This window comes from Ovis canadensis, chromosome X (assembly GCF_042477335.2).
Source record: "Ovis canadensis isolate MfBH-ARS-UI-01 breed Bighorn chromosome X, ARS-UI_OviCan_v2, whole genome shotgun sequence".
Lineage (NCBI taxonomy): Eukaryota > Metazoa > Chordata > Mammalia > Artiodactyla > Bovidae > Ovis > Ovis canadensis.
Window position 1 is genome coordinate 97,285,951 of NC_091727.1, and position 24,952 is coordinate 97,310,902.

General features: G+C 39.0%; 1 protein-coding gene across 3 annotated transcripts in view; it reads left to right on the top strand.

Annotated features, from left to right (window-relative positions):
• MCF2 (MCF.2 cell line derived transforming sequence) overlaps positions 1-24,952 on the top strand; it is a 126,027-nt gene that overhangs the window by 23,389 nt on the left and 77,686 nt on the right. For all 3 annotated transcript variants that reach the window (XM_070290649.1, XM_070290650.1, XM_070290651.1), the window contains exons 2-4: positions 14,954-15,019; positions 19,473-19,587; positions 21,783-21,873. In XM_070290649.1, coding sequence (XP_070146750.1) covers positions 14,954-15,019; positions 19,473-19,587; positions 21,783-21,873 — 272 coding nt within the window. The remainder of the gene's footprint in view (positions 1-14,953; positions 15,020-19,472; positions 19,588-21,782; positions 21,874-24,952) is intronic.

Here is a 24,952-nt window from a genome sequence, read left to right on the forward strand (position 1 = left end):
GAGGTCTACAGGCTCTTTTTTGTTGTTCAGTCACTAAGTCATATCCAACTCTGCAACCCCATGGACTGTAGAATGCCAGGCTTCCCTGTCCTTCACTATCTCTTGGAGTTTGCTGAAATTCGTGTCCATTGAGTCATCGATCCCATCCAACCATCTCATCCTGTGTCACTCCCCTCTCCTCCTGCCCTCAGTCTTTCCCAGCATCAGGGTCTTTTCCAATGAGTTGGCTCTTATTATACGGTGACCAGACTATTAGAGCTTTAGCTTCAGCATCAGTCCTTCCAGTGAATATTCAGGGTTGATTTCCTTTAGGATTGACTGGTTTGATCTCCTTGCTGTCCAAGGGACTCTCAAGAGTCTTCTTCAGTACCACAATTCAAAAGCATCAATTCTTCATCACTCAGCCTTCTTTATGGATCAACTCTCACATCCATACGTGGCTACTGGAAAAACCAAAGCTTTGACCAGATGGACCTTTGTCAGCAAAGTAATATCTCTGCTTTTTAATGTGCTGTCTAGGTTTGTCATAGCTTTTCTTCCAAGGACAAGCGTCTTTTAATTTCGTGGCTGCAGTCATTTTGGAGCCCAAGAAAGTAAAATCTGTCACACTTCCTCTTTTTCTCTAACTATCTGCCGTGAAGTGATGGGACCAGATGCCTTGGTCTTAGTTTTTTGAATGTTGAGTTTTAAGCCAGCTTTTTCATTCTCCTCTTTCACCTTCATCAATAGGCTCTTTAGTTCCTCTTTGCTTTCTGTTATTAGGGTGGTTTCATATGCAAATCTGAGGTTGTTGATATTTCTCCTGGCAGTCTTGATTCCAGCTTGTGATTTGTCCAGCCTGGCATTTCACATAATGTACTCTGCATCGATGTTAAATAATATACAGCCTTGATGTACTCCTTCCCCAATTTTGAACCAGTCCATTGTTCCCTGTCCAGTTCTAACTGTTGCTTCTTGACCTGCATACAGATTTCTCAGGAGGCAGGTAATTTGGCCTGGTATCCCCATCTCTTTCAGAATTTTCACAGTTTGTTGTGGTCCACACAGTCAAAGGCTTTAGTATAATCAGTAAAGCAGAAGTAGATATTTTTCTGGAATTCCCTTGCTTTTTCTATGATCCAACGGATGTTGGCAGTTTGATCTCTGGTTCCTTTGCCTTTTCTAAATCTAGCTTAACATCTGGAACTTCTCAGTTCACGTACTGTTGAAGCCTAGCTTGAAGGATTTTGAGCATTACCTTGCTAGCATGTGAAATGAGTGCAGTTGTACAGTAATTTGAACATTCTTTGGCATTCCCCTTTTTTGGGATTGAAAGGAAAACTGATCTTTTCCCAGTCCTGTGGCCATTGCTAAGTTTTCCAAATTTGTTGGCAAATTGAGTGCAGCACTTTAACAGCATCATCTTTTCAGATTTTAAGTAGCTCAGCTGGACTATACTATAATAATATACTGTACTCTTGCTGAACTTGCTTATTAATACTAAAATGCTTTATTGTTTTTGTGTCTCTGTGTGTGAATTCCTTATTATTTTCTACATTCAAGTCATTTGCAAATAGAGATAGTTTTACTTTTTCCTTTGGGGAAGTGACTGTGTGTTGGGTATCACCAAGACCACTCCAGGTTTAATCACTTTCTAGGCAGAATCACAGGACTCAAGCTTATTGTTGTGCTCATAGCTGGTGTTTATTACAACAAACAGATACAAAGCAAAATAAGCAAGAGGAAAGGCACACAATATAAAGTCTAGAGAAAACCAGGCACAAGCTTTCAAGGGTTCTCTTCCAAGTGGAGCCACAAAGAATGTGCTTAAATAGTTCCCCCAGCAACAAGTTGTGACACACATGAAATGTTGCCAATCAGGGACTCTTAGAGGCTTCTTGCAGGGTTGATAGTGGTGGGTAGTCACATAGGCACTCTATCACTGCTGCTGCTGCTATTGCTGCTAAGTCGCTTCAGTCGTGTCTGATTCTGTGCGACCCCATAGACAACAGCCTACCAGGCTCCCCCGTCCCTGGGATTCTCCAGGCAAGAACACTGGAGTGGGTTGCCATTTCCTTCTCCAATGCATGAAAGTGAAAAGGGAAAGTGAAGTCGCTCAGTCGTGTCCGACCCTCAGCGACCCCATGGACTGCAGCCTTCCAGGCTCCTCTGTCCATGGGATTTTCCAGGCAAGAGTACTGGAGACTCTATCACTAGCAGATACTAATGTTTCCTTGCTCCCTAAAGGAAAGCAGGTGTTTAGCATAATCCGCATTGTTTACTTCCTGAGTCAAAGTTCCCAGATTCCAGCCAAAGGCTTACTTTGCAATTCGGCCTTTCTAAGGATAAGCAGTGGAGGCCTGCTATGTTAACTCTTTCTGTACTGACTTCTAATGCTACAGGGATTCTTTTTTTTTTCCCAGAAAGTTTTAAAAAATTGTTTTAAAAATTTAATACAGTTTTTCTATTTACATCTATTACAAAATACTGGATATATTCTCCATGTTGTACAGTACATCCTTGAGCCTATCCTACACCCAATAGTTTGTACCTCCGACTTCCCCACCCCTGTATTGCCCCTCTTCCCCATAGCCACTAGTTTCTTCTCAAAGTCTGTATTTCTGCTTCTTTTTTGTTTTAGACACTAATTCATTGTATTTTTTAATTTTTAATTTTTTTCTTATATTTTCTAGATTCCACGTATAAGTGATATCATATAACATATGTCTTTGTCTCACTTATTTCACTTAGCATTACCCTCCAAGTCTATCCATGTTGCTGCAAATGGCAAAAATCTCATTTTTTAATGGATGAGTAATATTTCATTTTATATATATATAAAATATATATATATATATATATATGCTCCTAAGTCACTTCAGTCGTGTCCGGCTCTGTGTGACCCCATAGATGGCATCCCACCAGTCTCCCCTGTCCCTGAGATTCTCCAGGCAAGGACACTGGAGTGGGTTGCCATTTCCTTCTCCAATGCATGAAAGTGAAAAGTGAAAGTGAAGTCACTCAGTCATGTCTGACTCTTCGTGACCCCATGAACTGCAGCCTACCAGGCTCCTCCATCCATGGGATTTTCCAGGCAAGAACACTGGAGTGGGGTGCCATTGCCTTCTCTGATATATATATGTATATATATACATACACACACACACACACACACACACACAAATCGCATCTTCTTTATCCATTCATCTGTTGATGGACATTTAGGTTGCTTCCATACCTTGGCAATTGTAAATAAGGCTGCTATGATCTTTGGGGCTTCCAAGGTGGCACTAGTGGTAAAGAACCCACCTGCCAATACAGGAAACATAAGAGACTTGGGTTTGATCCCTGGATCGGGAAGATCCCCTGGAGGAGGAAATGGCAACCCACTTCAGTATTCTTCCTGGAGAATTCCATGGACAGAGGAGCCTAGTGGGCTATGGTCCGTAGGGTCACAAAGAATCAGGCACAACTGAAGTGACTTAACACATACACATGAACATTGGGGTACATGTATGTTTTCTAATTAGTGTTTTAGTTTCTTTTGGATATATACCTTGGAGTGGAATTGCTGGGTCACATGGTAGTCCTTTTTTTTTTTTTAATTTTCAATTTTTGAGAAACCTCCATACAGTTTTCCACAGTGGCTGCACCAATTTACCTTCTTACCAACAGTGCACGAGGGTTCTCATTTTTCCACATCCTCACTAACATTTGTTATTTGTGTTCTTTTTGATTATGGCCATTTTGACAGGTGTAGGTGGTATCTCATTGTGGTTTTGTTTTGCATTTTACAGGATTCCATTTTGAAATTATGAAAATGTTCTGGAGTTAAACAGAGGTGATGACACAATGGGGGAAAGCGAGCGTGGGATGAACTGAGAGAGTAGCACTGACATATAGACACTACCGTGTGTGAAACAGACAGCTGGTGGGAAGTGCTGTACAGCACAGGGAGCTCAGCCTGGTGCTCTGTGATGACACAGGGCGGTGGGAAGGGGCTGGGCTAGCAGGGAGGCTCAAGAGGGAAGTGATATATGTATACTTATAAGTGATTCATGTTGTACAGCAGAAACCATCACAGCATTTTAAAGCAATTGTTCTCCAATTAAAAAAATAAAAATAGCAGTGATGGTTTCAAAATTTTTTAAATATACTAAAATATACCAAATTGTACATTTTAAAAGGATGAATTTTTGATATGTGAATTATAGTTCAATAAATATAAATAACTATATAATTAAAAAGTGATTCTTTTCAGGCTCATAGGGAATATTAACCATGATATACCACCTTAACACATTTAAAAGAGTGTAAATCAAACGATGGCTGTTCTTAGACCACAGTGGAATTAAACTAGAAACCAATATCAGAAAGATAACTGGAAAATTCTAAAATACATGGATATTAAGCAACATACCTCTAAATAACACATGGGTCAATGAAGAAATCGCAAAGCAATTTTAGAAAAATACTTTCAATTAAATGAAAATGAAAACACAACTTATCAAAAAAGGAAAATAGAATGGATAAATAAAAAGTGGTACAGCCAGGGAATGGAATATTATTCAGTGCTAAAAAGAAATTAGCTAGCAAGCCATGAAAAGACATAGAGGAACCTAAAATGCATATTGCTAAGTGAAAGAAACCAATCCGAAAGGGCTATATACTGTATGATTCCATCAATAAGACATTCTGTAAAAGGCAAAACTATGTAGACAGTTTAAAAAACCCAGTGATTACCATGGGTTGTGTGTGGGAAAGATGAATAGGTGGAACACAGAGGAATTTTAGGGCAGTGAAAATACTCTGCATGATACCATAATGATGGATACATGTCATTATACTTTTGTCCAAACCTATAGAATTTACATCACCAAAAGTGAACCCTAATGTAAACTATGGACTTTGGGTGACAATGATGTGTCAGTGAATGTTCATCAGTTGTAATAAATGTACTTTTCTGATGAGTGATGTTGATTACGGGGCTATGCATATGTAGGGGCAGGGCGTATATAGGAGATTGCTGTACTTACCCTTCAGTTATGCTGTTAACCTTAAAACTGCTCTTAAAAAAGTGAACATGATCATTACCCCAAAAAAGTGAAAAATATACCAAAAAAATTTTTATGGCCCAGAGGAAAAACCCTGTTAACATTGAAGTTTTTTAGTTTTTTGTTGTTGTTGTTGTTAATTATATATTTGACATCATACTGGATAAACAGTTTTGTTAAAAATTGCAGATATAGTTGATTTACAATGTTCTGTTAGTTTCTGGTGTAAGGCAAAGTGATTCAGATATACAAATATATACATACTCTTTTTCATATTCTTTTCTATTGTAGTTATCACAAGATATTAAATGTAGTTCCCTGTACTATACAGTGGGTCCTTGTTTTTATATTTTTTTATAGATTCTTTTTAAAAAATTGATTAATTTTTTTATTTTTTGGCTGTACTTCGTTTTCATTACTGTGTGTGAGCTTTCTCTAATCTCGTCCAGTGGGGGCTATTCTCTAGTTGGCCGTATGCAGACTTCTCATTTTGGTGGCTTCACTGTTTGCAGAGCACGGTCTCTAGGTGCATGGGCTCAGTAGTCACGGTGAACAGGCTTAGTTGCCCTGCAGCATGTGAGATCTTCTCAGACCAAGTCAAAGTCATGTCTCCTGCATTGGCAGGCAGATTCTTAACCACTGGACCACCAGGGAAGCCCCCCCACCTTTTTTTAAAAATCTAGTTTATATATAGTAGTTTGTGTCCAAACTCCCAATCCAGCCCTCCCCCATCCCCCTTGGCAACCACAAGTCTGTTCCTGTTTTATAAATAAGTTCATTTGTATTTTTTTTTCAGATTACACATATAAGTGACAACATATGATACTTGTCTTTTTCTGTCTGGCAAACCTCACTCAGTATGATAATCTCTAGGTCCATCCATGTTGCTGCTAATGGCATGATTTCATTCCTTTTTTGTGGCTGAGTAATATTCCATTGTGTGTGTGTATTTATATATGTGTATGTATGTATGTATATATATATATATATCCTGCAACATCACAGCCTGCATATGACATTATACACCCTGTGTGCATACATGCTAAGTCACTTCAGTCATGTCTGACTCTGTGCGACCCTATGGACTATAGCCCACCAGACTCCTCTGTCCATGGTATTCTCCAGGCAGAAATACTGGAATGGGTTGCCGTGCCTTCCTCCAGGGATCTTCCTGATCCAGGGATCGAACCTGTGTCTCTTTTGTCTCCTGGATTTGCAGGCAGGTTCTTTACCTCTAGTACCACCTGGGAAGCCCATCTTGGACTATATGACATCTAAAATGACAATTGTGAAATCTAATGATGTATACATGTCTATAGCAGCTACAAAGAGTTTTGGAATTAATTTTTTAAATTTTATTTCTTCATTTTATTATTTATTTATTTTTGGCTGTGCTGGGTCTTTGTTACTTTGCATGGGCTTTTTCTAGGTGGGGTGAGGGGGTCTGTTCTCTTTAGTTGCCATGCACGGGCTTCTCATTGTGGTGGCTTCTCTTGTGGAACACAGGCTCTAGAGCGCAGGCTCAATAGTTGTGGTCCACTTGCCTCACAGTATGTGGAATCTTCCAGAGATCAAAGCCATGTCCCTTCCATCGGCAGGTGGATTCTTATCCACTGCGCCACCAGGGAAGTCTGGGAATTAATTTTTTAAATTTCCTGTTTTTCTTTTTACGACTTTAATTGATTTGTTCCAAGGTCCTTACGATTGGGTTTGGGGTAGAAGAATGAAAAAGAGTCAAATGTGAGATTTCAAAATGTTAACTTTTGGAAAAAAAAAATGGGCATCTTAGTACTCAGGCCAAGTTTTCTTTGGAGTTTATACTACAGGAGAGAGGGCCTTGGACTTCCCTTTCCCTTTTCCTTCCTGCACATTTTGTTTCACAAGCGCTTATCAACAACCTGAGTCTTGGGGCATCTTGAAGTTATATCCAGAGTTGGTAGTTGACTCTAGACTCTGCCAGTTTCTCCAGCCCCACCACTGTGTTGTAGGTGTTGCCTGCTTGGAAAATACCTTTGTGCTAAGGCAGAGATCTTGGATCAGAGGCATTCCAGAAGCTTGCTCTCCACTGGAGGCTTGGAAAAGTTCTCCACTTTTTATTTCCAGTCTTGCTGTCTGGCTTTAGTTAGATTATCCCATTATCTGAACTCAACCCATATCAAGACATATACAGTCCCTGATGCCTTCACCTACTCCTGCGTTGGTGCCTCATTTCTATGTCATTTTTTATTCCCCTGTCTGTGTATTTGAATCCCACCCAGTTTTCCAGGCTCAGGTCAGATGTCACCTCATCTATGAAATCCTCCTTTTTCTTTTTTTCCCTTCCTTTTTCTTAATCTCTTAATCTCAATGCAATAATTTCTCCCCTTCCTTTACTCTATATTGTGCATATCTATTATAGCACATACTGTACTACATATTATGGTCAGTTGTTTAAATGTATCTTCTGTTAATTTTTAAGCTTGTGGTGAGACACTCTTTCATATTCCAGTGGGCCACAGCACCTAGCAAGAGGAACAAATAAAGCCCAATAGATGCTTGGTGAGTTGAATAAAATAGATTGGAGGATGTTGTGAGCAGAGGGGTTTAGCAAGAATCTTGGTTTTCCTTTGTTAGTGCAGGATTATGTGAGTCTTTTATACTGTACCTTTATGACAGAACAAAGTACTGCATAGTTTGTTCTACTATAGTCTAATGGGAATTCATTTTGTGATGGTTTCAGAATTACCCTTTTATTTGTTCCACCTTTTAAAGCATAACACTTGTCAAGAGAGCACTTGAATTTGTTGCATGTTCAAAGTCATTACTGTTTACAGATGGTATAGTATATCTGATGTTCATATTGAAAGGGAAGAATTACACACAGACTCCCATCTGCCTTGCCATGGAATTTAGGACTCAAAACAAAACCAAGTTTTATTTGAGTCGTGAACATCAGCAATAGTGAACCTTCAAAAAGAATTTCAGTCTGTAAGAATAATGGCATTTCTGGCAAAAGATTGTGTTATAAACATTCTTGATATGGTTTGGGATGAAACTCTTCCTGGAAGAAAATATGAGGTTAATAAACCATATCTAGTTAGTAATTTGCATTTGAGCTGATTGTATTCTTCTGCCTGTCTGAAGGTTAGGGAACCAAATGGATGACACTGTAAAAACTTCTGCATCTTCTACTAGGGTCTGAACAGTGCCTGTGCCTAGCAATTGTTCTGTGTGAATTTCTTAAATAAATAAGTGCATGAATGGGAGCCTCTCTGAGCCTGTTACTTCATCTGTAAGGTCAGGGTTTTAATATCCATCTTGGAGGATTGTTGTAAGATCAGAGAAAATGCATACAAAGTACTTTATGCATACTTGGCAAGTACTGTGTATTAGTCCCTCAGTTATGTTAGGCACTTTGCGACCCTATTGACTGTAACCTGTCAGGTTTCCTCTGTCCATGTGGTTCCTGGTGTCTCAGATGATAAAAGAATCTGCCTGTCAAGCAGGAGACGTGGGTTTGATCCCTGGATTGGGAAGATCCTCCGGAGAAGGAAATAGCAAGCCATTCCAGTATTCTTGCCTGAGAAATCTCATGAAACCTGGCAAGTACTAGGTGCTCAGTAAATAGCTACTTTTAATCATTCACAGCACTTTTCCCCTCTGTTTTCATATTGGTGGTGGCAAAGAGATTATAACTTTCTGGTTGACATTTCCTTTATTTCCTTTTCTATTTTAATTTGTTTCCCATTTTAAAACATTTTTTATTAAGTATATTTGCTTTACAATGTTATGTTACTTTCTGCTATACAGCAAAGTAAATCAGCTATCAGTCAGTTCAGTCACTCAGTCGTGTCCGACTCTTTGTGACCCCATGGACTGCAGCACTCCAGGCTTCCCTGTCCATCACCAACTCCCAGAGGTTGCTCAAACTTATGTCCATTGAGTTGGTGATGCCATCCAACCATTTCATCTTCTGTCGTCCCCTTCTCCTCCAGCCTTCAATTTTTCCCAGCATCAGGGTCTTTTCAAATGAGTTGGTTCTTCACATCAGGTGGCCAAAGTATTGGAGTTTCAGCTTCAGTATCAGTCCTTCCAATGAATATTCATGACTGATTTCCTTTAGGATTGACAGGTTGGATCTCCTTGCAATCCAAGGGACTCTCAAGAGTCTTCTCCAGCACCACAGTTCAAAAGCATCAATTCTTTGGCACTCAGCTTTCTTTATAGTCCAACTCTCACATCCATACATGACTATTAGACATATATGCCCTCTCTTTTGGATCTTATTTTTCAGAAAAGATGAAAGCAGAGGTATTTGCTGTTTTAAGCAGTTAATATTTGCCCTGGTTCTCTGGTGCTTGGACAGAATGGCATATTATGCAGCATGGTTCAGAACTCATATTCTTCTATGGGATAGGAACAGAAACCCTGCTGCTGCTGCTAAGTCACTTCAATAGTGTCTGACTCTGTGCAACCCATAGATGGCAGCCCACCAGGCTCCCCCATCCCTGGGATTCTCCAGGCAAGAACACTGGAGTGGGTTGCCATTTTTTTCTCCAATGCATGGAAGTGAAAAGTGAAAGTGACGTCGCTCAGTCGTGTCCGACTCTTAGCGACCCCATGGACTGCAGCCCATCAGGCTCCTCCATCCATGGGATTTTCCAGGCAAGAGTACTGGAGTGGGGTGCCGTTGCCTTCTCTGACAGAACCCCCAGGGAAGGGATAAATATAAATGTACATGAGAACATGTCACTAGGAAGTAAAGCTCAACAGCTGGAATTATTGCTGTTATACACCAGAATCTGGAGTAAAAACGCTTTCTATCAAATGAGAATGCTTGTAGATATAAAATAAACCATTATTTTTCCTATAAGAGTCATTAATAAACTCAGAATTTAAATGCCTTGGAATAGCAGCACATATTCAGTTCATGGAGGCATAGACTCTTGGAGAAGTAGGACACGAAAGATCATTTACTCAAATCCACCTACATGCTCCACTATTCTCTCTAGTCTCCTTTCTACAGAGTTGCTTGGCCTTTGTTTCAATGCTCTTAGTGATGGGAAAGGGCTTCTCTAGCTACGATGGCAGTCATTTCGTCTATAGAGCATTCTGACTTCTAAAACAAGTGCTTCTTTACATGGAGTCAGTGTAGCTCTCTGTTGCTTTCTGTTTGTCTTCTCTTTTACTCTGAAGGGAAAAAACTAACCAACTAACCAACCAACCAACCAACTATCCAACCAACCAACCAAAGAAGTACCTGAACGAATAGGTTTGGGAAACACTGCATACACAGCCCATACCCAAGGAGGAGTTGCATGCAGTGTGTCTGTGTTTCCTGGGGAATGTTACAGTATGCTTAAACCCCAGTAGTTCACAAAATTTTTTGATTGTAAATCTTTACTGTTACCCAGAACATCTATCCACAGTTTAGAATAGAATCTGGCACGTAGTAGGTGCTCAAGAAATATTTGTTTTTTAAAAACAAATGGCCCAAAGTAAATCTTTAAAAACTATAAAGGGCACCCTGTATTAAGGTGACAAGTGTTTTTGTTGTTTTTTTTTTTTTTTCCCTGCAAGTGACACCACCGAAATGAATCAACTAATTGGATGGGTTTACCTTCCTCCTCTGCAAACCATCCTAAATATATTATTTATTTCCACACCTTTTAGGACTTCTAAAATTCTTCATATTTGAATTCTGAGCTTGTATTCTCATTTGCACAACTACCTTTTATATTATAAAAGAAATATTAGAGATTGAGTTTGCATTTGATAGCCAATTCAATAAAAGTTTGCTCTTTTTACTTCCTGATCAAATGTATGGAATGAACAAGTTGACAAGCACTCTCTTTGTCTTGTCTTCAATATGTCCTTAATTGTGTTTGATTGTGCAGTTATGTGGTTCTTCAGCAGAGCTTGTCAGTGAAGAGTGTTCCATCAGGGTGTTTTTGAGGGTGTTCATCAAATTACCTGTTGAGTTAAAGTGAAGTGAAGTCGCCCAGTCGTGTCTGACTCTTTGAGACCCCGTGGACTATAGCCTGCCAGGTGCCTCCATCCATGGAATTTTCCAGGCAAGAGTACTGGAGTGGGTTGCCATTTCCTTCTCCAGGGGATCTTCCTGACCCAGGGATTGAACCCATGTCTCCTGCATTGCAGGCAGACGCTTTACTGTCTGAGCCACCAGGGAAGCCTGTTGAGTTAGTGCCCTTTTAAAAAAAGTTTTTTTTATTGGAGTGTAGTTGCTTTGCAATGTTGTGTTGGTTTCTACTATACAGCAAAGTGAATCAGCTATAAGTAAATATACATCCCCTCTATTTTAGATATCCTTCCCACTTAGGTCACCACAGAGCATTGAGTAGAGTTCCCTGAGCTATACAGTAGGTTCTCATTAATTATCTTTTTTATACACGTGCTGCTGTGCTAAGTAGCTTCGGTTGTGTCTGACTCTTTGCGACCCCATGGACTGTAGCCCTCCAGGCTCCTCTGTCCATGGCATTCTCCAGGCAAGAATACTGGAGTGGGTTGCCATGCCCTCCTCCAGGATTTTATACATAGTAGTGTATATATTGGAGAAGGCACTAGCACTCCACTCCAGTACTCTTGCCTAGAAAATCCCATGGATGGAGGAGCCTGGTGGGCTGCCGTCTGTGGGGTTGCACAGAGTCGGACACGACTGAAGCGACTTAGCAGCAGCAGCAGCAGTGTGTATATGTCAATCCAAATCTCCCAATTTATCGCGTTAGTGCTTTTTTGTTTTGTTTTCCCAACCAGTCCTTTTGGGGTTTCACAACTAGTCCAAAGTAAGGAGACTGCACGCCTTTCATTTTTGAGCAATTGAATTTTCCACATGGGGCAGCTCTGCAAGTTTTATATCAAATATAAATCTGGTCAACAAGAAACACTCTGTGATGTGGATTTGATCCAGCTTTAGTGACTTAGGCTTTTTATTTCTCATGCTCTCGAGTAAAAGAGTTTAAAGGGTCATCAAGAACATCCTAAACCATATCTGTTCTCATTTTTACATTTCTGAGGGAAATCTGTGTGGAAATTCAAGAGGTTCGATACAAAGTTGGGTTTAACTCAGTGTTGGCTTTCTCTGAATTCTGTTTCTTTGTTCTTAGCAACAAGGCCACCGCGTCTTTTTTGGCTGCTCAGTGATAACCCCGTGGCTTCTGTTTCCTTTTCCTGCTATGTCCTCTCCCTTCACCCTGTTTTCAACCGAGAATGTGATCTTTCCCTAAAATGTTGGGTTTGGCCAAAAATCTCTTTGCGTTTTTCTGTAAGATGCCATGGAAAAACCCAAACAAACTTTTTGACCAACGCAATAGTACCATCTTCTCTTTTAACCATTTTTTTTTATTGAGGTGTAGTTGATTAATAATATAAGTTTCAGGTGAAAAATATAGTGATTCACAAATTTTAAAGGTTATACTGCATTTAAAGTTATTATAAAATACTGGCTGCATTTCCTGTGCTGATTATTTATTATACACATACTGGTTTTTACCTCTTAATCCCCTCCCCCTGTGTTGCCCCTCCCCCTTCCTCCTCCCCACTGGTAACAACTAGTTTGTTCTCTATCCCTGTGAGTCTGTTTCTTTTAACCATTATTTTGTTCTTTTGTGTTGGTGTTGAAATGTGATTTTGTCAGCACAGTTGTGGAAGACATTTTATGATAGAAACATCAGGGTGTTTTCCTTTTGTCTCTGGATTTTACTTGTTGTTGGATCTCAGGATGTCTGGGGCCTTGGAGCACTTGTTGTATTGCCTGTGGTGGCTAATGGGTGAGAAGTGGAGGTGACTTGCCCCAGACCCTAGAGCCGCTCAGTGGCCAAGCCAGCATCAGGTCCAGTCCTCCCACTCCCAGCCCTCAGCCTTTTATTTTATGGCCTGATGCTTCTCTTACTACATGAATGGATTTTTAAAAAATGTAGAATAAATAGACATAGTTTCTGTAACTATGTGACAGCCTGAATGGTATGGGAGGAATCAGGTTGCAGATATTAGTGTTTCCAGATCTGCCACCTGACATCAAATTTATCCATTTATCTTGATAGTTATTTCTACTGATCAGAGCAGGGAGGAAATTGGGTCTTATTATGTAGGAATATTTTAATGCCTAATCAGTTCAGTTCAGTTCAGTCTCTCAGTCATGTCCGACTCTTTGCGACCCCATGAATCGCAGCACTCCAGGCCTCCCTGTCCATCACCATCTCCCGGAGTTCACCCAAACCCATGTCCATTGAGTCGGCGATGCCATCCAGCCATCCCATCCTCTGTCGTCCCCTTCTCCTCCTGCCCCCAATCCCTCCCAGCATCAGAGTCTTTTCCAATGAGTCAACTCTCATCTAAATGATAGAACATTGCCACTTGTGCAGGCCTTTGAGAGCAGAGAAAGTTCTAGTCCTCTTGCACTATCTCCCATCTCATCCTTCATTGGAAGGACTGATGCTGAAGCTGAAGCTCCAATACTTTGGCCACCTGATGTGAAGAACTGACTCCTTGGGAAAGACCCTGATGCTGGGAAAGACTGAAGGCAGGAGGAGAAAGGACGACAGAGGATGAGATGGTTGGATGGCATCACTGACTCGATGGACATGAGTTTAAGCAAGCTCCGGGAGTTGGTGATGGACAGGGAAGCCTGGCGTGCTGCAGTCCATGGGGTCACAAAGATTCAGACATGACTGAGCAACTGAACTGATCTTATGAAAATAAATTAGTCAATGCATTTCTTTATGTTTCAAATTTTGTATGTGTGTGTGTGGCTCTGTAACAGAGCCCATGTTCCATTTTCCAGTGTGGGTCATTTGAGAATCTGTGTGTGCAATGCCCTTGAGCAGGATGGGCCTGGATACAAGCCCTCCATATGCTATGATCTGAAGAGCATCAAGAAGGGGAATGTGTCATCAGCCTGACACCACTGGAGACCAGGTCTTTGAAGGCCCTCTGTATCAGTGGGCAAGGAGGAAAACATGGCTTCTCTGAGAAATGTGGAACCACAGGCATTAAAACCAATGATCCAGAATAGCTGAGTTTGATGGCCCGTTTTCTTTGAAAAAGTTATCCTGGCTCATGGACCAGAGGTAGGTAGTGGACTTTGATCTAGGGCCCCTGTGGAGTTCACTAGAATTGAACATTACAAATTAGCACTTAAGATCTGGGACAACTAAAATATATTGAAGATCACATGGATGTGTCCCCTTCTAATGGTCAAAGATGAGTTAATAGGGTGCTGTTCAAGAAACATTGACTCTTATGCCAGTTATTTTGCATTTGGTTGGCACAGCACCCTGTGAGGTATATATTATTATGGCCAGTTTACAGGTAAGGAAACTTGAGACTCTGAGAGGCTAAGTAACTTGTACATGTTTTTATAGCCAGTATATGCAGCAAGCTGGGATTGGAATTCAGGTCTCTTGGACTTAAAAGCTGTATGTTTAACCACTGCTTTATACTCGATCTCTGACACTTCCTGACCTGTAAGATGGGATAATAATAGCTTTCGCCAGGGTTTTTTAAGGATCCAATGCAATAAAGGACCCAAAAAATGCTTTGTAATCACTAATAAAGCTTTGCAGAGAGAAGAGGAAGACACTATGCTACAGTGTCTCTTTGTGACTGTCTACCCTTTAGATAAGTCCGGATGTCCTAGAGTTTGGACTTTTGACCCTGGCTTTTTGGTCACTGAGAGTAGTCCCAGGCATAGATTCTGAGAATGAGGACAACTGGTCTTATTTATACAGTGACACTGTCCAGAGTGTGATTTCCTTCTTAGGTGGCTGAGAGGAGTAAAGAGAAGAAGGTTGGCCTTGCATCTGTGGATGCAGATCTTCGGGACCCCCAGAGTTCTTTCCTGCATGCTAAGAAATCCCCTGTGTGTTTCCGGCTGTTCTCTAATGTGCCTATTATTTCTCTCCCTTTCTCATTTGTCACGGAAGACGAAGTGCTTCTCTGTGTAAAGGACGTCAGCCACTTCTTAATGCAAGACATCGCCTTCCTGTCTGGTAAGCAGACATTTTCATATATTCAGATCAGATAAATGTTTGAATCCATTAGCAAAGTTAATTTGGTCCTTCTTATAGGTGGTTATATAATTTTTATATTTCAGTAAACTACATGCATTGTGCATGTAGTTGCTAAAGAAATGGACATTTAGAGAATAACTAGAGGTTCTAAATATGTTTAGATAAGTGATTAAAACCAGGCTTATCAGCCTTGTACCCTGGACATTCGGGATCCATCTCCTAGGTGGGTGCAGGCTGAGTGAGAGGGCAGCCACAGACTTCTCTGAAGTTTTCCCTACCACCATAGCTCTGATGACTTAAATGTTCATTAAAAATGCTGTGAGTCACCCTAATTACGCAGCATACACATGATAAAAAGTTGACTTTTCTAAAATGTATATGCATTTGTATATTATTTCTAAAACTTGTGAATAATGTATTATGAAATACATATAACATAAAATTTACCTTCTCAGCTATTTTTAAGTGTATAGTTCAGTGGTATTAAATACATTCACATTGTTATATAGCCATCCATCCACCATCCATTTCCAGAACTCTTCTTGTCTTGTAAAACTGAAACTCTCTACTGGTTAAAAAATAACCCTTCTTTCCCCCCTCCCTTTAACACCTGGCAATTACCATTATATTGATACTTTCTGTATCTTCATATTTGACTATTCTTGGTGCCTCATATGAGTGGACTCATGCTATATTTGTCTTTTTGTGACTAGCTTTTTTTATTTCGCATAATGTCCTCCAGGTCTTTCTATGTTGTAGCATATATCAGAATTTCCTTCCTTTTTTAAGGCTGAAGAATATGCCATTGTATGATGAGTTAATTTGTTTATCCATTCATCCATTGGTGGACATTTGGGTTGCTTGCACCTTTTGGCTCTTGTAAATAAAGCTGCTCAATAGTATTACATATTTTTAGAGATACAGCAATAGGAAACCACCCCTCTTATTTTAATCTGGTCAGATATCTAGGGAAAACTTTGCTTAAAGACAAGCAAATTCCTTTCAGGTGTTAGAGTAACTTGAACTATGCCATTAAACATTATATTTATTGTATTAAATGGATAAGAACAGTTTACAAGTATATGTGTTGTTTGTATGAAAATCCTTCTTAGGTGTTGAGAGTACAAGAGACCATCTTATTCTTTTTAAGTAGTTAAATTATTTCTCCTAAAATGATACCTACATGCTTGGTTTACCAAATGAGCATTTACTTTATAGATGATCCTAATTGGACACTTCAATCTGGCTTCTGCTTTAATGATTAGAATTAGCAGTAATTGTGAATTAGTGGTGACTTAATGAGGTTTTATGTTTTTATTTTATAAGTGGTATAAATGTGCGCTAGGCTTTCTCTATGGAAATTAAAGGATGTTACTACTGAGATTAAGGGATTTTACTGAAGCTCCTCAGTGTTTTTAAAATTGTGTTCAAATAGAAACACCCTTGGGACCTATTTCCCGATCTAGATCCCTCTCCATAATTTCCTTTCTTATCTGATCTTTGTAGTTTTCAAAATACGTCTTGCCTGTTGTTTCTTTTGAAGAATGGGTTCCCAATGTTAAAAATAACAAAAACTTCCTTATTTAGAATATCAATATCTCCTTTCTTTTCTCACATGTTTACTACCTAGTACATACAGCACTTGTTCTTCCCTGGTGGCTCAGTGGTAAAGAACCTGCCTGCCAATGCAGGAGATGTGGGTTCGATCCCTGATCTGGGAAGACCCCCTGGAGGAGGAAATGGCAACCCACTCCAGTATTCTCGCCTGGAAAATCCCATGGACAGAGGAGCCTGGTGGGCTGTGGTCTATGGGGTCACAAAGAGTCGGACATGACTTAGCAACTAAACAACAACAACAGCAACACTTGTGTGTACTTAGTGGTGATAACAGTTTATTGATTAGTTGATGAGAATCTACCCTTATAAGAACCAACATTCTTTCCTTTGATAGGTATGACAGTGAAAGTGAAAGTAAAGTCGCTCAGTCGTGTCTGAGTCTTTGCAACCCCATAGACTGTAGTCTACCAGGCTCCTCTGTCCATGGGATTTTCCAGGCAAGAGTACTGTAGTGGATTGCCATTTCCTTCTCCAGGGGATCTTTGCCTAAATACTGCTCAGCAAGTCTAACTTTTATATATATATATATGTTATATATTATTAATATTCCTAGTTCTATACCATACTTATCTATAGAGGCCGCTTGTTTCATGCTTGGCTAAATCTCTTGGTTCAGAGTTGTACAGTTTCTCCTTTGAGTTCCTTTAAAATTCTTGGGTGGATGCCATCATTTTCCATGATTATCTTTCTTCATCTTGCTCTTTACATCTAGAATGTTATAAAGATTTATCATCATTTGATTTATTATTTTGGTCTAGTTTGATTCATTACTTTGACCTAGTCTGATTAAAAAAGTACTATGGGAATGGGGACCCTCCCTTAAGTTTCTGTTGAGAAAGATTAAGGCAAGGAATGAATTTGACCTTTTCCCAAGTGCTCTAGTGGAGAATGTGTGTTCTGCTTTTGTTGGATAGAGTATTCTAGAAACATCACTTAAGTCACTCTGGTGAAATTGTTGTTCAGGTGTACTGTTTCCTAGTGAATTTCCCAGCTACTTCTTCTATCAGTAATGCAGAGGGGTGGTGAAATTTCTAACTAAAATTGTGAATTTGTTTATTTCTCCTTGGAGCTCTATACATTTTGTTTCTTTTTTTTAAATATAAATTTATTTATTTTAATTGGAGGCTAATTACTTTAAAATATTGTATTGGTTTTGCCATACATCAACATGAATCTGCCACAGATGTACACGTGTTCCCCATCTTGAACCCCCCTCCCACCTCCCTCCCCGTACCATCCCTCTTTCTTGTATTTTGAAGCTCTGTTATCAGATACATAAGCACTTAGGAATGTTATGTCCTCTTGATGAATTTACCACTGTTTGATTATCAAATGATCTTCTAATTTTGACAAATCTATTTAGTCTGATATTAGACAGTCTCCTTTGAACTAATTAGCATGATATATCTTTTTTCATCTTTTTCCTTTTAATGCATTGTGCCTTTATATTTAAAGTCTGTTTCTCATAGACAGTATATAGTTGGGTCTTGATTGTTTTATCCAATTAGACTATCTCTAACTTTTAATTGAAATGTCAAATCGTTTACGTTTAACGTGATTATGCATATTGCTTGGTTTAAATCTATCATTTTACTATTTGTTTTCTATTTGTCCTGTTCTTTGTTTCTCCTTCCATTTTTGCTTTCTTTTAGAATTAGTTGTTTTATCATTCTACTTTATCTCCTTTGCCTTTGTCATAGTTTTATTGCATATTGAATTTTCTTATATCTTATATCTCTATTCATTTAAATTCAGCCAAATAAGAATTACAACAAAATCTCTCAAAAATTTTCTTTTAGCAAGCCAGATTCAAAGGCCACCCGGCAACTTGCCTCCTAAAATAATCCTTCAACTTCCATTTAACACTAAATATATATTGAGCACCTACTCTGTGCCCAGGTGTTAGGCTGACTATAGAATGGGACCTTAGGCACATGGAAGGTTCACCCCTGCACTTAGGTGGCTTTCATTCTCAATCCTCCAGGCTGTGTAGACGGCTTTGGAGGGGGATGAACACTGAATTGTATACTTTGTGGTCTTTCTTTCTTTGCATTAGTAAGATTCCTATACCATTGTCACTATTATTCCTTATGTTATTTCTTCCACCAATCTGTTAGAACATTATTTATTACCTGTAGTTTGTATACTATACTCTTTCATGTTCACCATGATTCTAAGTGGTCAATTTTTTCAACGTTTCCACTTGTTATCAAGCTGTCAGTGACTCATTTTGAATTTAAACTCATAGTATTGGTATAGCAACAGTTATTTCCTAATACCCATGGTTGTCCAATATGAGGGATCAGTGATATTTTCAACTATGTTTATTACACACACTCCGTGACATTTTTTCCTCATTTTGCTGTCTTTTATTCCTTCCTCCTTCCCCTCTTCCTTTCTTTTGTCTCTCCCCCTTTTTCTTTCTTTCTTCTTTTCAATTTCAAAACCACCCTGTTGCATTTTTTTTTAATTTTTAATTTTTACTTTATTTTACTTTACAATACTGTATTGGTTTTTTAAAAGATGTTTTGGCCATGGCATGTGGGATATTAGTTCCCCAACCAGAGATTGAACTCTCACCCTGCATCAGAAACGTGGAGTCTTAATCATTGGCCCCCAGGGTAAGTACCCCACCCTGCCACTTTTTGCACTTAAGCAGGAGCATGGTGCCATTTTGGTTTCTGTGGAGGTCATCATCCTTATAAAAGTTGCATTGGCCCCAACCTGTCTTCTTTATCACCTTTCTCAAATCTAAAATCCTCTTTTTTACATTGTTATGACATAAATGTTAACGTGGTTTTTGATACTGTTTTAGGTGGCCGGGGAAAGGATGATGCTTGGATCATTACGTTTCCAGAAAATTGTAATTTCAAATGCATACCAGAAGAAGTTATAGCAAAAGTATTGACTTACTTGACGTTTATTGCAAGGTACAGCATTTCATTACATTGTTTTCTTCAATTTGGTTTCTTTTTTGGATACCTATTTGAATGTAATAACAAGAAAGTGATGTTTTAGTGTGGCTATTATTATTGTAAATGATTTGTAAGACTCACTTTCAGAATAAATAAGAAATAACTTGGAAGCGGAAGCTGACCACTACTTAAATTGCTATAAAAATTATACTGAGGATCTAGGAAAACAAAATCGGGGGCTAAGAAGTATCTGTCCCCATGCAGAAGAACATAGGTTGAAAATGATGATCATACTTTAAAGCCTAAAAGAAACCGTCACTAGCCAATAGCTAGACAGCTATTCTTCATTTCTTCCAAGGATAAAATAACAAGACAAAGTTAAATAGACTTAAAAGTGATATTGAAATGGATTAGGAGTAACTTCTTGGTATTAGAGAAGAGAGATGAGAATCATTTGAGATGAGAATGCTTTAAGGGGAAAGTTTCAGAAGCTTCCTTAAAGATTTTATTTAGTTTGCAAACAAGTTTTTTTAAAGGAAATGTTTTCTGGTTATTAATCCTGAAGACTAAGAAGGCATTAATCTAAAATGGTAATATTATGAACAGTCTCATGAACAAAATGGAGAAGGAAATGGCAACCCACTCCAGTACTCTTGCCTGGAAAATCCCATGGACAGAGGAGCCTGGTGGGCTACAGTCCATGGAGTCGCAAAGAGTCAGACATGACTGAGCAACTTTACTTCACTCATTTCATACTTTACCACTGGAGAAGGAAATGGCAACCCACCCAGTATTCTTGCCTGGAGGATCCCATTGACAGAGGAGCCTGGTGGGCCATGGTCCACGGGGTCACAGAGAGTCAGACACGACTGGTGACTAAGCACGCATGAACAAAAATCAAATCCCAGAAAACAAAATTTACACTGTACCTCTTAAAGCTTGAAAGTGGTCTCTTTAGGGCAAATAAAAGTTTTATTATCCATTACACTGCCTTCCCTTAAGGAACAGGCAAGAGATTTAACAGTGTTTTTCTGAATGAGTTAATGGATCATTGACTTATGATGGATTGCCATGAAGTTAAATCTGATGTCATGAAGCAGAGCTGTCTACAATGTTTCCCATGCCCCAAATCACAGTATTCCAAATCCATTTTAGGGGCATTTGCCTGTTTAAAAGATTGACGTAAGTGGCAAAAAGAAATTTTAAATTGTGGTAGAATATGGAATTAATCATATCAATATATCAATCATATCAATAACCTCAGATATGCAGATGACACTGCACTTATGGCAGAAAGTGAAGAAGAACTAAAAAACCTCTTGATGAAAGTGAAAGAGGAGAGTGAAAAAGTTGGCTTAAAGCTCAACATTCAGAAAACGAAGATCATGGCATCTGGTCCCATCACTTCATGGGAAATAGATGGGGAAACAGTGGAAACAGGGTCAGACTTTATTTTTCTGGGCTCCAAAATCACTGCAGATGGTGATTGCAGCCATGAAATTAAAAGACACTTACTCCTTGGAAGAAATTATGGCCAACCTAGACAGCATATTGAAAAGCAGAGACATTAGTTTGCCAACAAAGGTCCATCTAGTCAAGGCTATGGTTTTTCCAGTGGTCATGTATGGATGTGAGAGTTGGACTGAAGAAAGCTGAGCACCAAATAATTGATGCTTTTGAACTGTGGTTTTGGAGAAGACTCTTGAGAGTCCCTTGGACTGCAAGGAGATCCAACCAGTCCATCCTAAAGGAGATCAATCCTGGGTATTCATTGGAAGGACTGATGCTAAAGCTGAAACTCCAGTACTTTGGCCACCTCATGCGAAGAGTTGACTCATTGGAAAAGACTCTGATGCTGGGAGGGATTGGGGGCAGGAGGAGAAGGGGATGACTGAGGATGAGATGGCTGGATGGCATCACTGACTCGATGGACATGAGTTTGAGTGAACTCTGGGAGTTGGTGATGGACAGGGAGGCCTGGCGTGCTGCGATTCATGGGGTTGCAAAGAGTCAGACACGACTGAGTGACTGAACTCAACTGAACTGGACTGATGGAATTAAATTGATTTTCCATTGTAGCACCTTGTGATAACTTCCCAAATCTGTCTTCAGTCCAGACATCACATGTAAATGTAAAGCGGAAGTAAGGACATATTTAGCAAAGTTGGATTACTATTAAGGAAAACATATTATTTCCTCTTATCTTCTAGGCAAAATGGATCTGACTCCCGATTTACCATTATTCTTGATCGAAGATTGGATACCTGGTCTTCTCTCAAAATATCTCTCCAAAAAATCTCAGTAAGTACCAATTTATTCTACAGTAACTTCTTATTTTTGTTTTGCATTATACTTTCTGTTTGTGGGGATACAGATTATTTTTGTTCTGATGGAGTCTAAAAAGATAGATGGAACAGAGAGGTGGAAAACTAGAGAGAAGAATTGGTAAAGGAGATTGAGCTGAACAACTCTACTCAATAGAAAACTTTATAGGAAAGAATGAATAGTTAATGGTTCAAGTTGAGTGAGAAGAGATTCATGGTCTCCTATGCCTTTCAAATCAAGGCAATTTTTTATGGGAACTTTTTATAAAACAGCAATAGCCATGTTGTATACACATTGTATATTGAAAAGTATAAAGAAGGAGGTTTAAAACAATAGTTAATAATCCAACCATCCAGAAATAAGCACTTTTTAACATTTTGGTGTGTATCTTTCTAGATTTTTCTTTCCCCTGGGATAAAGAGGGTAGGGAGTCACCTGCAAAATGACATATCTTCCTAAGAGTCTAGTCCCCAGCTCCCCAAGACCCAGAGAGTCTCTAAAGGAGACAGTATGAGAGATGCAGTCTTGCCCACAGCTGAGATGATCTTTTTACATTATTGGCTTATCTGAATATTGTTTGATAGTTCTTTCATAGAAAAGAGGGAGGTGAGGAACCCATAGGCTCTTCCTGAGCTGGTAAGAGTAGGGCTGTCTGTGGAAGTGCCATGTGGTCAACTTGCTCTATCAGACCAGAGAAGCTGGGAATCAATCCATGTTTTTCTTTGAGAGTTCAATATCATCAACCAATGAAATTCTTCCTTCGTTTCACAACCGACATGGAGGCCACACCCACCAGAGGCAGTTGGTTTAGTTGTGAAGGCAAGACAGAAATCTAAGTTGTTGGACATCTGAACCAGTGTTCTTTTTTGTTCTACTAACTTGCTGACCAGTACAAGAAATACACTGACACTCACACGGTATCATGAATGAGATCATTATTATTTTCATACCCATTATGAATTATTCCTCATCTTGGGCAAGTCAGTATGGTAGTTTTTTGTTTATTTCTTAAAACAGAGGTGTTTAATCATAAGCAATGGAGAGAAGAATTAATACCAGATTCATGAAAATCACCAAAATAAAATAGTAAAATGTCAACTTTAATATAATATATTTTTGCTTTTCCAAACACTTTCACACTTATTAGGTAATGTTGATTCTCTCTGTTTCCTGATTAAGTCCTGTGGGTGGATGTCTTTATAAATTGTCCTATAGATGAGGGAATTATATTGATATAGATATTCATTTTGGAAAGGTTATATGATGAATCCAAGGTCAGATAGCTAGGTAACCAAAAGAGTGGGAGCAAGAATTGAATTTTCATGAATTCCAGTTGGTGACCTTTCCACTTGCTGCTTCCTGTCATTTTCCAAAGGACTTGTGGATAGACAAATACATTAATAATTTTTTTAGAAAAAAGGTAAAATTCCTTTGGAGAGAATACATCTGCCCTCCATGTACTGCAGACTCCTATCAGTGGGGCTGAATGATACTTATCCAGGTATTTATCATGCCCTGGCCTTTAGGATCACTCCTTGGGCTTGTGGAACAAACTTTAGTTCATGATAAGAATCAAATATTTAACACTAAATATAGCACTTGTTATAATAAGGCATTTTTAAAATCACCCAGCCCAGCTTTTTTTTTTTTTTTTTGGCTAAAACTATATGTTTGATGAAATTAATTTTCATTGAGTGACTGGTTGGCATATGGCATCAGTTTTGGAATTGGGTCTTGATACTGCTTCACTGGTGGCTCAGATGGTAAAGAATCTGCCTGCAATGCGGGATATCTGGGTTCGATCCCTGGGTTGGGAGGATCCCCTGGAGAAGGGAATGGCTACCCACTCCAGTATTCTTGCCTGGAGAATCCCCATGGACAGAGGAGCCTAGTGGGCTACAGTGCATAGAGTCACAAAGAGTCAGCCACAACTGAGCGACTAAGCACAGCACAGCACTACTGATTTGGGGTCAATAAAGGAATAATGACTTGTTTCTTGGGAGGTGATGCTCCCTTTTCTGTTTCCTAGGGATGCTCTTTCAGTGGGGAATTGAGAAGTCTGCCCAGCAAAGAGCTCTGCATCCAAGGTCCCTTTATTTGCATAATTGCCAGGCAGGAGTAGGGGTGCAGGTGATGAGGACATCTGACTGGCTATAGATTAGTTTCAGTGTTGTTTCATTTAAACATTTTAAATGTTTCTGCTTATGGTATAGTCTCTATACCCATACTCAAAAGCACATCAGTTATATCTCAACCATTAATAGCCATTGGACACTGTTTGCAATAGAGGTAAATATTGAATACAAGCTAATTTCAAGAGGAAAAGTTAACATTCAGAAAGACTTTCTGGTTAAAACAGCCATTGTATAGATAAGTCTAACTGTCTTCGTATATTATTTTAAACTAGTGTCTGTGAAGTAATTATATAATTTGGTTTGAAAACCTTAATTTATAGATATTTAAAGAAACTATGCAGTTAGGCTATACTTCATAATAATAGGAGACTATATATATATATATATATATATATATATATATATACATATATATATATGTATATATATATATTTTTTTTTAGTTACACGTTTTGGGGAAATGTTTCGGGAGAGAATCCTACCCGTGTCAGAAAGTTTGTATGTTCTGTTCTTTTTAGATTATCATCAAGACAAAATCCCACAAACTATTAACCTTTCCCAGGCTTAAACCCAGAATAGAATTTAATAATAATAAAAAAAAACAGAATTGAATTTCAAGTTACATAGCAGGGTAGGGCAAGAATAAAGATATCAGTTAATACTACCTTCAAAAAGATTCTTAGCATTCCACCTTAAAAATCAACTTGCGCAGAGAAAGCCAGCCCCATCTAGCCCCTAGGAGGAGAGTTTTTTTTTTTTTTCTTCCTCCACTCTTAGGAAAAGCCTGATCTTCCTGAGCAGTCCAGCACCAGCTAATCCATGAGGTTCAATCAGGCTAAGTAATTGGGGGAATGTGTGGACTCTGAATTACAATGAGCAGTAGGAAAGGATCTGTCAGCTGACTAATCAGAGATAGTGGG